Genomic DNA, 20,955 nt, shown 5'->3' on the forward strand with positions numbered 1-20,955 from the left:
GACTACCTTTGGTAAGAAGGAAGGGATGGTGCGAAACTGCAACGTTCCTGGAGTGAACCGGAGGAACGGTTCCCGACACGACAGCGCCTGTAGTTCGGAGATACGACGAGCCGGGCATATCGCCACCAAGAATACAGCCTTTAGTGTTAATAGGCGTGGAGACAGACTGCGCAGTGGCCTGAAGGAAGGCCCTACTAAAAACTCCAATACCAGATTGAGGTTCCATAGGGGGACCGGCCACTTTAAGGGTGGTCAGAGGTATTTAACCCCTTTTAGGAAACAGGCCAAGTCCGGATGCATTGACAGATGGGTTTCTGTTCACCTCCCCCCCCCCCCCGAAACAGGAGAGCGCCTCCACCAGGATCTTCAAGGAGTTGAGGGTCAATCCTTTGTTCAGACCATCCTGTAAAAATTCCAGAATCATGGGAATCTCTGTTGTTCGAGGGGGCACCCTGCGGTCCATGCGCAAGATGGCGCCGCCATGGATCGCCACATGGAGAGTCCACCAAGTCTGAAATGAGTCACTGCAGGGGTATATCTAGGGTGATGTCAGCTTTGAAACCTGTCTCCATCTCCATCTACTAGCAGGGAAGCACAAAATACATTGGTCCTGAGTCCATCTGGCTACACGCTAGGAAAGTTTTGTTCTCTGCCTCCCTCAGCTGGTAGGGATGCATAAAACCACTTGGCTGGACTGATCGGGGGTACAAACAGAAATGTAGTTTGTACACTAGGTTTTATAGCAGTGTCAGTAAAACTGTCTCCATCTGCTGGCAGGGGTACAAAACCCAGGAATCTGGACTGATCTGAGTATGTACTAGAATGGAGAAATTACCTGATAATTTAGTTATCCTTAGTTTAGACATGGACTCGGGACCAACGGGTTTATACTCCCCTGCCAGCAGATGGAGTCAGGTTGCAAAGCTGACAACACTGTACATATAACCCTGCAGTGGACCTCAGCTCTCCAGTATTCTCTTCAAAAGGGATGGCCCATGAAGGTGCCTAACACCTCAGGAAGCTCCTTCATCGCCTACAAAACTACAGCTAAATTAACTATCACCTAGACTGCAGGTATTCACCTCTACCATCTGCTGGAGACAGAGAAATACTGAGGGACTGCAGATGGCACTCTCAGTTAAGTAGCAGTGCCTCAAGGTTTTGTTCTCTGCCTCCCTCTGCTGGTGAGGATGCATAACCCACTGGTCTGGACTGATCTGGGTCAGGACCACCACCAGCTAAGATAAACATACTTGTAAAAGAAAGGAGGACAACATTCTGAGAAGATGAGTAATTACTGATCTCTAATCAATCACAGAACATTTGCCTTTCACATTGTTACAGCAGTTTAACTTATTCTGGGATTCATCTTATGGTTTCCTGGATCATGCTGAAGGCAAGAAGGACCAGCCTGGTAGAAATTCAAGGTACCAAAGGTTTAGAGCTCATCCCATAGAAACATGCAATAGAACAGTACATCACATATGCAGAATACATCACAAAAAAGGATATAAAGCAGCACTTTCTGTCAATGTGTTCCAAACAATGGGCAGAATCTGTTGCATGGAAGAAACCATATGCTTGGGGAAATTCTTCACCAAGGCAGTCACAGCCTGAATAGGAGATATGAAAGGGAGCGGGATCAAACAGGGCAAACCAATGCACGACAGAACCACCTGCAACCCCAAAAATAGCACCAGGTGTTCTGTTTCTAGCCTTTAATCGGGCCATGAATATTGCCTATGCGATCGAGTACAGGTCCCCTAAAATGGTGTTAGGCAGAACCATTATCGGTTCACAGAAAGGTAAAACAAATATACTTCAGTTATCTAAACATAGGGTATAAATGGCACAGATGTAGAGCTGAAGGTTCTCTTGCACATTAAGGTGAAGGTATCCCGAAGCGCTGAAATAAAGCAGATGGAATAGAGAATGGAAGGAATTCCACAGAACTGGGGAGATACCTAAACACCATATCATTGAAAACAGGGCTGGAAACATCTAGGAAGCCATGTCATCTGGTGTCTCAAATTTGGCACCTGCTTCTAAAATTCAGAAAACAAAAAAAATGCACAAGAGACAAAATAAAAAATAGAGAGAGGAAACAAAAGGAGCAAAAGAACAAAAAAATACCGGAGGACAATCAAAATAGCAACAAAACGGAAACAATTTCTCCCAGCTCCTAAAATTTTGTGACCGATGCCTGAATTTTCTATTTGGTTTCCTCTCACCCTCTTCCCTTGGTGGGTGGGAGGCGACTAGCATGGATGTTATTCTCTGGCAGTTTGTGAACAGACCAGAGAACAAGGGCACTGTGCAAGAAGGAAAAAATTAGTCATGCAGTACGGTTTTTATTTATTTATTTATTTATTTATTTAAGGTCTCTTTTATACCGACATCCGTTGACACATCGCATCGGTTTACAAAAAACAAAAACTTTTGGGCAGAGCCCTTACATATAACAGCGGAACAAGATTAACTTTTGGGCGGGGCCCTTACGTATAACCAATAGAGTACATTAAACAGGGGGGTGAAAACTAGAAAATAAATATAATCAATATGAGTAAACCAACTATATACACAGATAGGAGAGTTCAAAGTACAAAAAACAGCAGGCAAATTCTTAGTCTTAAATCGAAGGCATTCATAGTCATAGCTCGAAGAGTATATATTATAGAGGAATTCTCTAATGGGGGAAATTCTAAGTGGTGGGGGGGGGATATGGAGTAGGCTTGCTGGAAAAGCCAGGTTTTCAGTTTTTTTTTGAATTTGGGTGTATGTGTCTCTAGGCGTATATCATGGGGTAGGGAGTTCCATAAGGTGGTGCTGGCGAGGGAGAAAGCTCTGCTAATAGTAGAGGAGAGTTTGAAAGTTTTGATGGGTTGGGCACGAAGGGTTCCTTGAAGGGCTGGGCGGGTGGGTCTGTTGGAGGTGCGGGGAGGAGGGGGGGGGTTGATCCAGTTGAGGTTGGAGTTTAACAGACTTTTATGAATGATGGAGAGTGCTTTATAAAGAATTCGTGATTTTATTGGGAGCCAATGTAGTTCTATGAGTGTGGGGGTAATATGGTCTCTTTTTCTTGTGTTTGACAGAATCCTACTTATGAATCCTACTTATGAATCCTACTTATGAATCCTACTTCTTTATGATTTGTCTTTTATTGAAAGTGTCTTCATAAGATAACATGAACTTGGTCCAGATGTCCAATCACACACTGATCAAGTATGGCCTCGCCAAGGTCAGCTCACATTTCAGAGTGCCATGGTTCTGATAGTTTGTATAGTGCATATTTCTCTATTACCGCCTGGTTTCTTTTAAAATCGTCAACTTACAATAGACTGTTAGTCTCTCTTCGCATTTGGGAACTATCATAATAATCTAGTACCAGCAGTCTAAGTGATACAAACTAGAGGAAATAGGACATTGGTAATGTTACAGACATGGTGTGACTTACCCCTCCGGCTGGTTCAGTCTGCATTAAATCCTGCAGCCTACAGCATTGGTAGGTCGTGCTTCCTTTACCTTCCTCCCTGTTTTCTCCTCATCGCCTCTTCTTTTACTCAAAGGAAATGAAGGGTAGGTGGTTTGCAGTTTGCAACATTCCTACCCTGTTCTTACCAATGTGCTCTCTCTCCGTCCCAGGAACATGGGTAGATGAGCTTACAAGTTCACATACTTAATCCACCACCCAGTTCCCTCTCATGTTTTCTCTGAACCTTCCCCTTTCAAAACCTCATATCGTCGCCTCCTGTTCTTGATACGAGGGTTGGAAGGAGTGTCATTGGAAAGGTGCTTGTTGCCACACTGAGGACCTTTATGGATCGCTGCCTTTAATGAATCAAATGCACACCTCTAACTAAAATATATATTCCTAGATTGCACTGCAATGCCACCACTTACCTTTAAAACCTCCATTTTAAGTCCACTGTCTGACGTAGGGCCATCTGGCATCTGCAGCGCCTGAACGAAGGCATCCGTGAACTGCTGAACCACGGGGAAAATCAGGGCTTTAGCTGCACCCTAGTCGAAATCCAGACAGAGACATTTATCAAGGAGCACCTGAACCTGCAAAGAACTTCTAATGAAGTTTGTGGTGGAACAGCCATAGGCCCTAAGGTACACCTGTCTCAGCATGAGCCCTGCTTCAGAAAATCAAACATGTCTATGGAACGGAGGCCTGTCTTGTTTCTTATGGCTGCAATGATCAGGCTCTCCGTTTTTGGGGCACAGTACATTTTCCCCATTTTGCTACATCCTAGGAAATAACAAGACGTTCTGGCCAGAATTAAAGGAGTTTACTTTCTGGGGTGCATGAAAGCATGGTCTGCATGTACATCCAAAAAACACACCCTTGTCAAAGTCATGTCCCCCCCTGACCTGTCCTGAAAATCTGATGTGGAAAGGACAAAAAAAAAAAAGAAAAATTGGGACGAAAACAGAGTGTGATCTAAAAAAACCGGCTAAAAGGCCAAGACAGTGCGTGAAGATCTTGGGAGCTAAACACAACTAGGCTGTTTCGTTTGGAGGGAGGGCAGCTCAAGATGGAGACCCATCAATTTCACACCATGCTAAGGTCAGGGGGAGGGGAAAAGGATGCAAATCTTCTTTATAATTAAACCAATCTTTAAAATAAAAAGGAGGAAAAACCACATTTCCTATAAGTTGGCTTGTTCTGGACGGAGATTCTGCCACGGGCGACGCACTCTAGCTGCTATTGAGTAGCAACATGCAACCTGAACCCTCAAACGAGTCGCACCCCCACTGGCTAGCACAGAAAGAAAAGGTCTCAGACACCTGCCATGGGAGCTAGGCGTTTCCACAGCCACCAGGGCTACCAACTGCCTCCGTGTCACCTGGGCAGACTGAGCCAGTCCTGATTTTATCCCACTACATAGATGGAGCCAAGAGCAGCAGGACAAGGCCATACAGACACAGTAAGGTAAAACCAGAACTCAGTCTGTCCACATGACAAGGCGGCAGCAAGCAACATTCATATCCACATCAAGTTTCACTTTTAAAATGAATAAAAACAATGTCCAAGTTACCCCCTCTTCAACAAGCATTTCCCGGAGTCCTTATTGGACTGCCCCTCCCCTCCAACAACGAACCAGGGGCTGACCGCCGTCGGGCTTACCTTCTCGACTTCCTCCATATTACAGACCATATGGGCACAAGTGGTGAAAATCTCTACCGCACGCGACCGTGTACGAATCCCATAGATCTATTGGGGAAATCAAAAATCAGTTCCTGCCTCTCGGTCCACCAAACACCACCACCTGTCTGCAAACACTCACAGGCACTCTCTGAATCACAAGATGCTCTCTCGCGCTGCTCTACATTTCGCTTTGGTTTATTTCATCACTGCAAAGGGAGGAAGGTAGCACCTGAGAAACAAGTTTACAAAATAGCTTTCTGCAAACTTTATAAATGCTTTTCTTTAAGTTATATTGACTTCTCGCTCACGAAGTCCAGCACCAGGATGAGAAAGGACTATCTGATCACAGCAGAAATACGAGCAAAGGAGAGAGCCCGTTGACACCTGCGATTCATTGTGGCAAGACCTGCAACTCTAATAATGGTCTTTATAGTCACGAGTGCACTATCAATTACAAATATAGCCACTGCCATTTGTTAACCAACATAAGACCTGTGGCATAGGAGAGGAGAGAAACTTGCCTGAATAGGGCAAGGAGCACATAACTTTGTTTTGTGATTCTTGCTCCCATCCCACTCCTGAACCATCCAAAAGACATGCCATGCTCTGGGCCTGTAAGCATCCTTCCACTGCTAACTTCCAGGTTTACATCTGCTCAGTTTTGTATTTGAAATTATTCTTATCCTGCTTATTAAAAATGGAATTGAGTCTTCTCCCTTCTCCTGACATCGGTCAGGTAATTGATCAATATGAGTGAGTCGAAATTGCTAAGAACCAAACTCAGAACATAATGGCCCATCTGTGTCTTCTGCTCAGTCCCTCAGAGATCCTTTGTGCTTTGTTGGATTTTAATACTGTTCCCACCACCTGTACAGGGAGGCTGTTCTATGCATCCAACCCCCTTTCTGTAAAGAAATATTTCTTCAGATTATACCTTCCTTTCAAGTTCATCTCATGATCCCTCATTCTAGAGCAAGGGTGGACTACTCCAGACCTAGAGGGCCACAAACCGGTCAAGTCTTCAGGATATCCCTAATGAATATGCATGCACACTGTTTCCATTGTATGCAAATCTATCCATGCATATTCCCGTTGGGTGGCTTTCGATACACATGCCCATCTCCACTTCACTACTTGGACAAAAGATTTTGCAAGTCTTTTGATGCAGCTCTTGTTATAGGAAAGTTGGTTCTTACCTGCTAATTTTCGTTCCTGAAGTACCACGGATCAGTCCAGACAAGTGGATTTATGCATCCCTACCAGATGGAGGTAGAGAACAAAACTTTGAGGAACTGCTACTTAACCGAGAGTGCCACTGGCACTCCCTCAGAATTAACCTGTACCCAAGCCAAGATTTCCACCTTAACAAACCCCAATAAACCTTGGGCGAACAGAGACTAAAAGTTGGAGCCCCCTGCAAACCAGACACCCCCTTGATTCAACACAAACCTATATCAAACTATGTACAGTGCTTAGTAATCATATGCCAGTCCCACCAACTCAGCCAAATCCAGAAGCAAGGATGGGTCTCTGGACTGATCCGTGGTACTTCAGGAATGAAAATTATTTTCCTTTCCTGTTCGTACCCCGGATCAGTCCAGACACGTGGGATGTACCCAATCCCCTCTATTCTGGGCAGGAACCTGAAAGACCCACGCACAAAACACTCTCCCCAGAACGTCACCTCCTCTGGGACCCGCACATTCAAGCAGTAATGTTTGGAAAAAGTGTGAAGAGAAGACCATGTCGCCGCACGACAAATATCCTGCGGAGAAAGCAGTTGACACTCCATGAGGTCACCTGCACCCTAGTGGAAAGTGCTCTCAACCCCTCCGGCACCAACCGGCCCTTGCAGATGTAAGCCGAAGCTATTGTCTTTTACCCATCGAGCAATAGTGCCCTAGGAAGCTTTATTTCCCTTCTTTGCTCCACTGAAAAGGACAAACAGATGATCAGATCTCCGAAAGGCATTAGTCACCTTGAGATAACATAAAAGAATACGACGCACATCCAATAAGTGAAGCTCCCTAGCCATCGGACTACAGGCTGTCAAATTCGGAAAAGCCGGAACCTCCACCATCTGATTAAGGTGAAGAGAGGACACTACCTTCAGCAAAAAAGGAACCATGCGCAAAGAGACCCTGTCCTCTGAAAAGCACAGGAAAGGATCCCTACGTGACAACGTTTGCAGTTCAAATATACACCTAGCTGAACAGATGGCCACCAGGAAAACAGTCTTCAGGGGTAAAATCCTTCAAGGATGTCCTTTGCATTTGGCTGAAGGGAGGGCCACACAGTACCCGAAGAACCAAATTCAGACTCCAAGCCAGATAGATCTTCTGCACCAGAGGACGCAGATGCTTTCCCCCTTTTAGGAAACTAGTCACATCTGGATGAGATGCCAGCGGTCTTCCCTGAATCCTACCACGAGGGGACCCAAAGCTGCTACATGGACCCGAAGGGAATTATAGACCAGCCCCTTAGCCAAACCGCTCTACAAGAAGGCTAAAATATGTGGAATGTCCACCTTTAAAAGACTTTACCCTGTTTTGCAAACACCAAGATTCAAAAACTCTCCACACCTGGATAAAAGCCATTGAAGAGGAAGGTCTCCTCACCTGAAGCTGTGTCGCAATCACAGGCTCCGAATAACCTTCTAAATGAAGTCGCCACTTCTCAAGCGCCAAGCCACTAGTCAGAAGCGATCCACCCGGTCTGAATATACAAGAACCTGAGAGATGAGACAAGCAAATGGGCCTGTCCGCCATATGCAGGTGGTCTGCAAACCACGGCTGCTGCGGCCACTCAGGTGCCACCAGAATCCCTCTGCCTGGATGAAGCTCGATACGCTGCAACACTCGACCTATGAGTGGCCACGAAGGAAAGTGTACAGCAACAGATGTGTCGGTCACTGTTGAACGAAAGTGTCGATGCCCTAAGATCCGACCTCAAGTCTGCAACTGAAAACCCGTTCCGTTTTGGCATTTGCTGGAGTCACCATGAGGTCTATCACTGGTCTGCCCCATCTTGCCTGAAGTAAGGCGAAGGCTTCTGCCAACAACACCCACTCTCCTAGGAGTCCAGATGCTGTCTGCTGAGGATGTCTGCCTGCACACTCTCCACTCTGGCCACATGAGGAACTCACCAGATGTTCCTCCACCCACACAAACATCGCTTGTGCCTTTAGCGCCACTAGATGACTCTTTGTACTGCCTTGACAATTGATGTATGCTACTGTCATTGTACTGTCTGAGAAAACACACCAATTTGTCCTGAATGAGCAGAAGAAACGCCACCAAGGGCTTGCGCGCTGCTCTGATTTCCAACAGATTGATAGACCAAGTTGCCTCCTCCAGTGACCACTGACCCTAGGCGGATTTCCCTTGAAAAATCACCCCTCATCTAGAGAGGGTGGCATCCGTGGTCACCAGTACCCAAGTTGGGTATTTCCAGATCCATTCCCTTCTCCAGAGTGTGTCACGACAGCCTCCACAAAAGACTGGACCTGGCATCCTCTGGCAATGGTAAAGGAGGCTGAAATTCTTCCAACAGCAGACTCCAATGGGATAACAGAGCCTCCCTGCAGAGGATGCATGTAAGCAAAGGCCCATGGCACCAATTCTAGCATAGAAGCCATGGAACCCAGCACCTGAAGGTAATCCCAGACCTTAGGCAGTGACACACTCATTAACCGAAGAACCTGACTTTGCTGAAGTCAAACACCTTCCCCAACCGGGTATCGAAGCATGCTCCCAGATACTCCAAAGATTGGGTCGGCCTCAGATGACTCTTTGCGAGGTTGGTCATCCAGCCCGACACCTCCAAAAGCTGAAGTAGCCACTGGACTGAGCAACCACACTCCACCTCCGACTTCGCCCGTATCAGCCAATCATCCAGGTACAGGTGCACCAGGATACCTTCCTTTGAGTGCCGCCGCTACCACCACCATCACCTTTGTGAATGTGCGCGGCACCGTTGCCACCCCAAAAGGGAAGAGCCTGAAACTGGAAATGTTCTCCCAGAACCATGAACCTCAGAAATTTCTGGTGTTAGAGCCGAATGGAGATATGAAGACAGGCTTCCGGCAAGTCCAAAGATGCTAGAATCTCTCCTTTGCGCACCACCGCTATCACCATGTGCAGCGTCTCCATCAGAAAACACGGCACCCAGAGGGCAGCATTTATTTTCTGCAGATTGAGAATGGGCCGAAAGGTCCCCTCTTTCTTTGGCATCAAGAAGTACATGGAATACCTGCCCTCTCTCCTGAGGCGGCACCAGAACAATGGCGCGCAGAAGTTGTAAGCTCTGTAGCATGTCCCACACCACCTCTCCCTTGCACCAGGAGTCGCAGTGGGAGACTACAAAGGCGTCCCTGAGCGGCCGAGAAAATTCTAAGGCATAACCATCTCTTATCACCTCCATGACCCACTGGTCCAACTTTATTTCTGGTCCACGCCTCATAAAAGAGAGCCTCCCTTCGAAAGCTTCCAGAGAGGAGCGGACCAACAGACATTCATTGCCCAATCTTGCTTCCGCTCCCACCTTGGGACCCACCGTCCCTCTGGGATCTGCGCCGATTCCAAAAAGGCTGCTGTCTGCCTGAACTCTGTTTCTGCGATGCCAACGCAGGGGTCCTGCTTGGGCGAAATCTCCTAGCCTCCCGAAAATGGGCTCGCGGCAGAAAGGACTTCCTAGGACCCTTCCTGTCCTCAGATAATTCATTGCCCTTCGACTCTCCCAACTGCTTCACAAGCTGCTTAAGTCCTCTCCAAAGAGAAACCTCCCCCTAAGAGAGAGGTTTGCCAGCTGGGATTTAGATCATACGTCCGCTGACCAATTTTGCAGTCAAAGGAGCCATCGCGCCACCACAGCCGAGACCATACTCCTGGCGGAAGTCCAGGCCATGTCATACAGAGCATCGGCCACACAGGCCACCCCCACCTCTAAGCGGGAAGCCTGCGCTGCGTCAGATGCCACTCCAGAACGTTTGTCATGTGCCTTCTGCACCCAGGACAAACAGGCTCTCTGCATCAGACTTCTGCACACCGTTGCACGCAGGGTCAAAGCAGAATCCGTAAGCAGCCTCTTGAGCAGAATCTCCAGCTTCCTATCCTTTAGGGCTGCTGCTCCCGCTACCGGGATGATTGTCTTTTTGGTAACCGCAGACATGCCGCATCCACCCTGGGAATTCTCCATGACTCCAAGGTGTGTCCTGGCAAGGGATATAGCATCCCCATAGCTCTTACGACCTTCAGGCCCACCTCGGGAGATTCCCACTTCCGATCCACCAACTTCTTCACTTGCTTCAGCAAGGGGAATGCTATAGGGGGTCCCTGTAATCCCTCCAGAAGTGGGTTCACCTCTTCCTTGTCCGAATCTTCCTGGGCGGCCTTAATCCCGAGCTCCTCCAGCACCTGGAGAATCAATGGACCCAGTTCCTCCCTTCGGAACAGCCGTCCACGCGCGGGTCATCTCCTTCCACAATCAGAACCGCATCCAGATCCTGCATCAGATCCCCTATACTATCCAGTGGATCCTAGTCCAGATCCTGCCTCAGATCTCTCAGGGCACCAACAGGGTCCTTGTCCGATTCTGCCGAACCCCCTAGGAGCTGATCAGGATGATCCATACCATCTGACGAACCGTCCTCCTCTGGGGCTCATCCGAGACCCATCATACGTAGGATCCCTCCTGATTTCACTGGACCTCTAGCCTTTTTGGCCGACCAGCAATTCTTTGGCAATGGTCTCTTTGCCCCAACTCCTTCCTGGCTAAATAAGCCTTATGAAGAAGAGTACAAAACCTGTGGGAGAACACCTCCGAGTCCGAGGAGGAAGAGTCCTGATCCGCTCCCTCCCTCCCTGCCACCAGCAGGGTCCTTTCCCACTGGAAAAAAGCGTGGGCGGGGCATCCCAGGGTTCAGAAACAGCAGCCTGCACATCAGCATGTGCTGCCAAAACAGCCACCGGCAGAACCGACCCAACAGCCTGCACCTTCTCACTGCCCCCCCCGGGGGTCCTGCCGAGGTCCCGCCCCCCTGCATTTAATGTCTTTAACATTCACCAAGGTTTCCATATAAATGGATGATTTTCCAGAGACTTCACCATGAAGGCTGCCAAAGACCTTTTCGAAAAGACTTCCTCCAGGGCATGTGTATAGGTTCCCAAGCCTGGTCTCACCGAGGTTTCTGCGCTCAGATTTACCACGTTCATGTCTTTAAATAGCCTTGGGTGAAAGCCAAATAGCAATTCCTAAGCTGACTGGATGGTAACACGGTGCTTGCTGTTCACCTGCTGATCCTGGATCTCTCAGAAACACCATAAAAAGCAGCTCAGCAGGAGCGTTTCCCCCACTGAAGCCAAATGTGCAATAAGCTGCAACTGGATTTGTAACTCTCCACGAAACGTACTCATTCAGATCTTACACTGAATTGTTTTCTCTACGATATAGATCCCTCTCTCTCTGCTATGATGCATTTATAATGATTTCATGTGGGAAGGCTTATGCAAACCATACCAGGTTTCACACATACTCTCCTCTTGATATGGAGGTCCTGTTTGTGTTCCTGTAATTTTTTTTTTTTTTTTACTTCCCCACCTTCTACTGTTTGCGTTATCCTTGTAGTTTGTGCTTTGCTATTGCACCTGCTGCCTAGCAGATACTCTGCGTGTGCATGTGTGTGAGTGAGAGAATATACTCTTAGGACATTTTACAGCTTTTTCATGTGCTGTCTTCCTTATAAATATTTTAGGTTTCTGACAAATACATGAAAAGGTTAAAAAAAAAATCAGATCCATAAATCACAGAGCAGAGGCACAGAGCCAAAGTTGCATTTCTACAGTGTAACTCAAATGATACAGACACCTAAGGAGGTAGTAAAGGCCAACAGCAACCTCCATTTACCACAACTTACCCAAACAGTCTCTCTCATACAAGCTAATGAAAATATTTTGTAGGAAAACAACATGGAACTTAGGAGCCTGCTGAAAATATCTCCAGTGCTGCGCTAGCCAGCCAAGGGCTCCCACCTTTCAATGGAGTGACCACTTTCAGTTACTGCACACAGAGCGGTTTAAAAAAAACAAAACAAAAAACGCTTCCCCACATACCTCGGCCATTGTAAAGATCTTGTACATCTCGGGGAGAATAACTGGTGCAACAAGCGGCATCTGAGTGTCCGTCACCTCACGGGTAAACTCTAAAGAAACAGAAACGTTTATATTCCACCTTTTGGATTATATTCAGGTACTGACTAGATGGAGTTTATCTACTATGATAAACAGGATGCTTCCCGCCAACAAACCCCACAATGCAGGATTTTAAAAGCTTTTAGAAAAATAAAAATGCTAGGGAAATTAAGTCAATCTACCGAGCAATAGGAAAGGGCAGCGAGGTGACAGGCAAGCTAATCCAGCAATGGATTTTATAAGCAAGGTAATAAGTTTGCAAACGTGTTTTATGGTACATGGTCGTGCTACAATGGACAAGGAAGACTGCAAAGTGAAAATGAGCTTTAATCAACGCAACATCAAATCTCAACAGTTTACAAATAATCACAGAGATCAGTCAAGGTAAACTTCGGTGCATGTTAAATAATAATGCAGGGGATCAGACAGATGGACATTACAGTCCTATTCCTTTTACTTATTCCTGTAGGGATATTACACATACACAACACATTAATATGCAGGCGATGCAGGGGTGGAGTCTCACGCCAGCGTCCAGATCACTGGGCTAAGGGATGAACTGTTGAGTGCTCTGGAAACAGCAGGGCATGGCCTCATGAAGAAGAGGGAGGGAGCCCATCCATAATGCACTAGTGAGACATACTGGCTGCCTTAAGAGAATGTGTTTCTGGATTCCAAAGGGAGTCATGGGTCGTTCCTCAGCGGGCGAGCGGGGCTAGGAAGTGGGAGCTGGAGGCTTTAGACTGAAATATACAGAGGTATCTGTGAATTAAAGTCTAAGGTTATTCAGAGATGGCAGAGAGCATGGGTTGGGTAAGGCTCCCACTAGCCAGATCATTCAAGGAGTCAAAGAAGATATAAACTTTACATCTGTAAGGACTTTAACTCCACTTTTTCATTACAGATATTATTGGGAGGTAGGTAGAGGTGGGGGGGGGGGGGGGACTTTTCCCTCAGTCCAGGCCAGTGGAAGAGTGCGCTGCCCTTCTCCAGCACAAAAGCACATGTGGTAAAACTTTCATACTCCAAAGATGGAGTATTAATGGTTTACTGCACACCTCAGATATCCATAAAGAACAAAGATGGGAGCGCTATAAAGAAGCTAGACTGTTCCTAGCACCCATAAAACATACCTGTCAGCACTCTCATAGCTCCGTGAACTGCATTCAGGTCTCCACTAACCAGCATCTCCATCAACAAACTGAAGAGCTGTGGCCAGGCCTCAGGCCAGTCCCAATGTGCAATAGCCGATACCGCATAGGCCACACTGGAGCGCACTTTGCTAATACACTCCCTCAGTCCATTAGGTAGCAGTTGCCTAATGACTGCTTTTGCCTATAAAGAAAAAAGTAAAAGCACATTTATCCGAGGCATGAACTGCAAAATTTCTAATCACCAGACTACATCATGTTTCACAACAGTTTCATGCAATTCCCTTTCCTACGCAAATATTTTCAGAAATAAGTCGCGTCCCAATTAAATCCTCTTTTTTCAACTTCAGGAAGGTGCCAAAATCCCCCTACATGAGATTCTCATCTCACTCCCCAGACAAGTAGAAAAGGAGGAATTTTCTCTGTCTCCATCTGCTGGAGGGGAGGCAAAACCCAGGAGTTTGGATTGATCTGGGTACATACAGGGAATGAGTGTAGAGAAATGCATCCTCCAGCAGTTCTCATCTGGGACACAGGAATGGTTTTTAAGGGATCCAAAGTTGCGGGTAACAAGGTGAATGAAAGACACATCTGATGTCAAAAGGGATTTGATTTATGACTTATTCTGAAATGATCACTACAACAAAAAAATCCAGCCTTACATTACAGATTTATAGACTGCATTCATATTTACTTGTCTCTATAGAAAAGATGTAAATAGTTCAATAATATTTTAAAGGTACTATTGGACATCTCTCTCCATTTTGCAGCATATTGTTTAAGTGTTTAGGTACAATAAGTCTCTGTCCTAAAGAACTCACAATCTAAGTGGGCACTTGAGGTAATGGGAGTAGTAGTGACTTGCGAAAAGATTGCAAGCAGTGGTCAGTGATAGAAGTGAGATTTGAAGCCTGGTAACCAGCCTAGAGCTCTAATCACTAGGCCGCTCCTCCTCCTTCACGCTCTCTGAATATGGATTGCATGTTTTAAACTGAATACTTACTAACCAGTTACAAGGGGTAACCCAACACGACTATGAACAGCAGAAATGGATCTTTATCTTACCCTTTCCGTAGTCTCTGGGGGTCTGAACTTCTCCGACTGAGAATACCAGTGAGTTTCCACATACTGTTTCAAAATGACAGATGCCAGCTGTAAAAACCAAATATACTGCACATGAAACGTGACTCTTAGAATGGCCAAGAACCCATCAAGGAAAACTCTCTGCCCAACCAACTTCCTTATGTGAGTTATGGCAGTAACCAATGGCAAGGCTGCACTGACAATGACCGACATCACAATGGAGCTGCACTTACAAACAGGAAAAGCAGATTTTTTGTCACAACCAAGCTTAGTAGCTTATTTCTGGTTCTGAAATAAAATGCTGCAAGTATAAGAAAACATCACAGGGCTTCTGGCTTGTACAACTATCACATTTCACAGGTGGGGGAACCCACGACAGTTACCGCAATAACCAAACTACCCTTGTTCTCCCCACTCTCTGGTCACACTATCCTGCAAAATACTACGTTATTGAGATAGACCCAAAGTCATGAAGACACAGAGTGCAATAAAAATAACAGATCTCACTGCAATCTAAGCATGTTGTAAAGTTTAGACTTGCCAGTTTGTACGACAAACATGGACAAACTCTGAGCTGAGCACCGCTATCATCACCCCGTTTACCCGAACCTCAGGAAACGGCTGGGTGACCGGTTATGAAGCAGCGATCACGGCCCCGAGTGACCAGCACGATGATTCCACTGCCTCCCGGTCGCTCTTGCTTGTTTTTTGGGTTTTTTTTTTTTTAACTGCATCCACTGCTGTAACTAGTCCCGGAACAAAGAGGAACAGAAATTCAATACTTCCCTGCGCAGACAGTACCGGAAATACAGAGCTGCCAGCGGAACCAACGCTGCCTCGTGAGGGATGAGGGGTCTGGACCCAGATATACTCCCCCACAGGAGTCTCGGAGCAAGCTACCATCAAGGGTCACCAACTCCCTGCTTGGCCACCCCGGGGGGGGGGGGGGGGGGGGTGGCTCCATCAGGACCTAACAAACCTCCTTGGAGGAGCTGGAGATCTTTTTCTTTTTTTTCCCCCCAAATACTACAGACTGCAGGTTTTACGCCATTTACCACGTGCTGGAGACAGAAATACTGAGGGACTGCAGGTGACACACTGGGTTATGTATGATGTTAGTGAAACTTTCTCTGTCTCCATCTGCTGGCAGGGAGGTAAAACCCAGGAGTCTGGCCTGATCTGGGTGCGTACAGGGAAGGACAAATTATGGGTTGATATTTTCTTTTCCGGGAGAGATGAAGAGGACTATACAAGATGTTTGCTAAACATACAGCACTGCTCAGAGAAGTCTCAAAGTATGACTGCAGAAGAACAGGTAGGGTGTTAACTCAGATAGTGACCATAGCATCCTTGCATTCCTCATATGATTAGATGTAGCACGAACAGGTGAAAGCACCTCAGGGGAGGAGGCTCAGTACCCTGATATACCTAAGACAGCGAGAGTGACCTCGATGGAGGAGACACCCAAAGCACGAATATCGGCTGGCAAACGTCCTCAGATCCACCAACAGCTCATACTATTGCTCAATACATTTCAGTGCAAGTATTGTACGACTGCAGTGCACAGAACCGCACACTTACTTGACAATCACCTTTTCAGCGACAGCCCTGGCAGACTCACCTGACGAATTGCCAGAGCTCCCTGGGGATCTACTGTTAATTCTGCCAAATGAACGCCAAACTCTGAAAGAGAGAGGAGAAAGACAACTCAAGAAAACCAGAGTCAAGAGTTTTAAATGAAAGTTAAACTCTGTGTTCTGAAATATTATTCCAAAGCAAAGCCAGGCGTGATCGTCAGCTTTTATCAACTAAAACAAACAGACAAACACAGGAACACTGGAAGATCTATCTTGGGATCGCACTATTACCAGCTGCCACGTGTAAAAGCAGAATTTGCCTAAGATTGAAAATAATAGAAAAGACTGAATGTCATCTAGAAAGGTAAGTGATTAACAATGGGAAGCAACACAGTTTTTGGAAAACAGGTCTAGTTAAACTAACGATCAACTTCTTCAAATTAAATGAACAAAAAATATAGACGGGTTGATATGATGCACCCTTTGGAAGGGCAAGTCATACACTACCACATGAAGACTATTTTACAAAACAGTGAACTGGGTTTGTAAATGAACCCAGAACTGGTTAAAAGACATTTCAAAGGGGAGCAACTGTGACTGGCATGACAGCACAAGAGTCAGTTTCCATTAAGTTACCATTTTGGGAGTCATATTCAAAGCCACTTATGTGCATGAAACATGGGTTTGTGTGTGTAAATGCTTGGCTATAAAATTGCCCACATAAATAAGGGCAATGGTAAATGCTTGGTTATAAAATTGCCCACATAAATAGGTGTGCAACCTGATTTTGCACATACTTTTACGTGCACAAAAAAACCCCAAAAAACAGATGTTCTCGGGGGAGAGGAAGGGTGGAATTGGGATTTATAGGCACACTTGATTATAAGAAGTATGCAGTAAATTAAGATGCACAGGTTACGTCCTGCAAAAAGCAGCTGTAACTTTGTGCTGGTGAGATCGTGCACGTTCATTGCAATAATTTTCACAGTGAAGTCGTACACCAAAGGTTGCTCTGAAAGCTTATGCATGCAGCTGCCGCATGAAGTTACCCGTGATGTTATAATAAAGACAGTGGAGCCAATGTAATAATCTGAGCATTAAAAAACTGTGTACTGGTTTCCTGCGCACATTTTTAATGCTTGGGTTAAAAAATAAAATAAACATTAGCTCCCGAAGCAATAAGCTAATGATATGCTAATGCAAGGTGAGCCTCGCTGCTCCCTTTCCATCCAATTTGTTGGGCCCCCTACCCAAAGTTGGGTTACACCCTGTATAATATATATGGACATGTCAAAGTCTCTCACCAACCAGTCAGCAAGCAATCACACTGCCAGCCAGAAGTTCAGAATCCCAGTTCTGATTCTCTTTAGGGTTGCTAATAGGAGCAATCAGATACACACAAACACAGAGAGGCACCTCACAGGAACAGCAGCACAAACTCCTTCCACTGCCAGACACATTGTGAATAATCCCTAGATTATTGTGAATAAACCCTAGAAAAAAAGACACGCAAAATCTATATGGCAAACCTATCATAACATTAACACCAAGGACCCTACCTGTGAAAAAGCAGCTCTAAATATTACACTGGGTCCCAGAATCCCAATACACCGCCTACTGGGGAAACGAAACAAACCCGATTGCTACAGATCCCTACACAGATACTACACGCTAGCAAAATCTCTCACCTTGGCCACACGCACAGAGCAGAGGCAGACCCTTCCCAAATACAGAATAAAGGATCACAAATTAGAACCAGCAATATGCAGACAAAAACTGAAATGGAAACCCCAAAATGCCAGACTCTGTCTACAGTGTAACAATGGAAAAACAGAACCACCATTCCTCAAACAAAATCAAGAAACAAAGTGTCAATTATGGTAGTAGAATGATAAGAAAAATAAATATTTTCAAAACTGACAAATAGAACATCTATTAAAGTCAAATACATTTTTTAAATTTCTCCAAGCACCAATAAAATATTTCAAAACAGCAGTCACATCAAATAACACCCAATAATTAAAACTGAGGATAAAAAAGGCCCTGCTGTCCATACCTGGGAACTTGATTTCCAGTCACCCAGAGAATGTCAAGGATTAGGGGGCTAGGAGGACACCCAAACTTTATCCTCTCTCATTCACACACACACTCGCATATTCATTCTCTCACACACACGCTCATATACATACCCTCACACACAGGCTTTAAGTCCCTCTGCCCCCCATGCACACAAAAGCACTTATTCCTCCAGATTCCCTCATACACATACAGGCTCTCATCCACACAGATCCCCAGGCAGGCATCCATTCATTCTCTCTCTCACACACACACACACAATGCCCCCCCGCCCCAGGAGGGCAACAATTCTCTCACACACACACACACATACACAGACCCCTAGGCAGGCACCCATTCTCTCACACATGCACAAACATGACACCCCCGAGGCAGGCATCCATTCTCACACACATATATCAAAGTCCCCTCCCAATCGGCAGGCACTCTCTCTCTCTCTCACACACACAGAGCCCTGTGCAGGCATTCATTCTCTCAAAACATAGATAGAGCCCCAGGCAGCACCCATTCTCTCATACACACGCATACAGAACACTGCCCAGGCAGGCACCCATTCTCTCTCTCTCTCACACACACGCACGCAACCATCCTGAGGCAGGCACCCATTCTCACACACAAAGATAGAGGACCACACACAAGCTCCTATTCATATGCATACACACACAGAAGGCAAGCCTCCTCTATTTGTTTAGCCAGCAGCCTCAGAGCCCCTCTCATTTCTGCTGTCTCTGTCTGTTGGGAAGGAGCCGATCGCTTGTCACTGCATCTGGCACTGAAGCCCATTCTGCTGCCTCTTTCTCTGGGCATGCCCAGCACTTCCTCTATGCTGAACTTGTGCTTCTCAAGATCAGAATAGAGAAAGTGCTACTCTCGCAAGTTCTAATACCACGGGCCTGCACAGATCGGAAAGGTGTCCACTGGCGGCTGCGTGGCCCCCCCCCCCCCCCTCTGTTTTTTGGCTGCCAGTGGGATCGGGTCCACCGGTGGCCACATGCACCTCCCCTCACTGTACGACCTTCCACTAGGTCCCAAACAATAGAGGCAGGCACTCTTATCTTGTCGTTCCGGCTACTGGTGGCTCCCTAGAAGCTTGTTCATGGCCTCCCTGTTTGCGCACCCCTGTGCTAATAGACTGGGAGTTAAAAATGCACAGGCCGAATGCATATTTTAACGCAGACAGGGGGGAGCTGTCTCTACAAGTGGCGGCAGCTGCTGCCACCGCCACATAGTCAGATAAATACCAGCTTATCTAGCTATATGGCATGGGAAGCAGCTGCCAGATAGCCAGCTGAACTGGTACTTATCCATCTATCTGGTACTGGTCACCACTATGTAGCCTGCCTGGTCCCAGCGCTAAAGAAGATGTGTTGGCCCGATGCAGTCTCTCTGCATAAGGAAGTAATACTTAATGCCCTCATTTGTATGGGATTTCCATTTGAGGGTGCTATTACTCTCCTTGAGGTATACACACTATCTGTGTGCAAAACTCCTTCCTGCATCAGGAGTACGTGTTGCCCGCAGAAAAGGCGTGCACAAATGCAAGCTAAAAGATGTGTTTCATGGAAAAAACCTTTCTGCATCGGCCTCTGAGTCTTTGCTGATGACAGGTTGGCAGGAAACAATGAAGAACAGACAATTAAAAGTACTCCAAGTAGTGTGGTGTAATCCCGTGGTGCTGTGTCCCTAGGAGCTGGAAGGGGAGGGGCCTATTGTTGCTGTGAGTTATAAGCCCTCTTCAGGTCACAATTCTCCTATAAGCACATTTGGGCATCCTGGAAGAATGGGCGCAGACAAGTGTACAGTGCCGCACTTAAGCCAGAAGTTCAGGCCCATTAGTTTCTCCTCTCTCCATATAATCAGGAACCAGTGCTGGAATTCTGACACCTAGTCTTCATTCAGCAATGTCATCCCTATTTTAATAGATGCACTGCCTCTCCACACTTCTTGTACCAACTGATCATTAGAACAATGGCCACAGGGCCAGCATCCATGCACCACAGTTTCTACTGGAACCCTGCATCCAGCCACCAGATGTCACCTTGAACGATGATCATGGCTCCCTCTCCCCAGGGGCTGTGAATTCTGATTCTGCAGTATCCTCAGCCAACCCAAGAAATAGAAGGCCTGATCCAGGAATATAACCAAGGATTCTGCACATTCACTAATGGGGGCTCCCCTACTCTGTCTGTGAATTCTCACATCAGAGATGCCAATGGGAAGGAGGGAAAGGGAGAAGTTGCAGTCTGCAGCCCCAGCCCTCCCGCAGAAGGGGCGGTTGTGCATACTGTCACCCCAACCCTGGCGATTCATATTCCAGGTGCACGCTCGGCTGCCCTCCTCACAAAAGGAAAACATGCTCTGCTGCAATAGGTATGCATGTTCTGTTCCCCCCCCCCGGGATAAAGAAGTATGTTCCTGCTGTCCAGTCCCCTCACCCCCCTCAGGACAGGGATGCATGTTCTGCTGTCCCCTTCCCCAGATAAGGGATGCACGTTCTGCTGGATTGGTCACCCACCTCTCCTTGGGCTAGGGATGCACGCTCCGCTGTCCCCCTCCCCCCCTCGGGCTAGGGATGCACGCTCCGCTGTCCTCCTCCCCCCCTCGGGCTAGGGATGCACGCTCCGCTGTCCTCCTCCCCCCCTCGGGCTAGGGATGCACGCTCCGCTGTCCTCCTCCCCCCCTCGGGCTAGGGATGCACGCTCCGCTGTCCCCCTCCCCCCGTTCCT

General features: G+C 46.8%; 1 protein-coding gene across 2 annotated transcripts in view; it reads right to left on the minus strand.

Annotated features, from left to right (window-relative positions):
• The window catches only part of IPO9 (importin 9), a 61,769-nt gene that overhangs the window by 40,182 nt on the left and 632 nt on the right, over window positions 1–20,955 (minus strand). For both annotated transcript variants that reach the window (XM_029572437.1, XM_029572436.1), the window contains exons 2-8: window positions 16,198–16,259; window positions 14,559–14,645; window positions 13,476–13,677; window positions 12,265–12,353; window positions 5,135–5,221; window positions 3,901–4,020; window positions 1,513–1,613 (exon numbers count right to left, since the gene is read on the minus strand). In XM_029572437.1, the coding sequence (XP_029428297.1) occupies window positions 1,513–1,613; window positions 3,901–4,020; window positions 5,135–5,221; window positions 12,265–12,353; window positions 13,476–13,677; window positions 14,559–14,645; window positions 16,198–16,259 (748 nt within the window). The remainder of the gene's footprint in view (window positions 1–1,512; window positions 1,614–3,900; window positions 4,021–5,134; window positions 5,222–12,264; window positions 12,354–13,475; window positions 13,678–14,558; window positions 14,646–16,197; window positions 16,260–20,955) is intronic.

The sequence above is a fragment of the Rhinatrema bivittatum genome, chromosome 12, assembly GCF_901001135.1.
Source record: "Rhinatrema bivittatum chromosome 12, aRhiBiv1.1, whole genome shotgun sequence".
NCBI lineage: Eukaryota > Metazoa > Chordata > Amphibia > Gymnophiona > Rhinatrematidae > Rhinatrema > Rhinatrema bivittatum.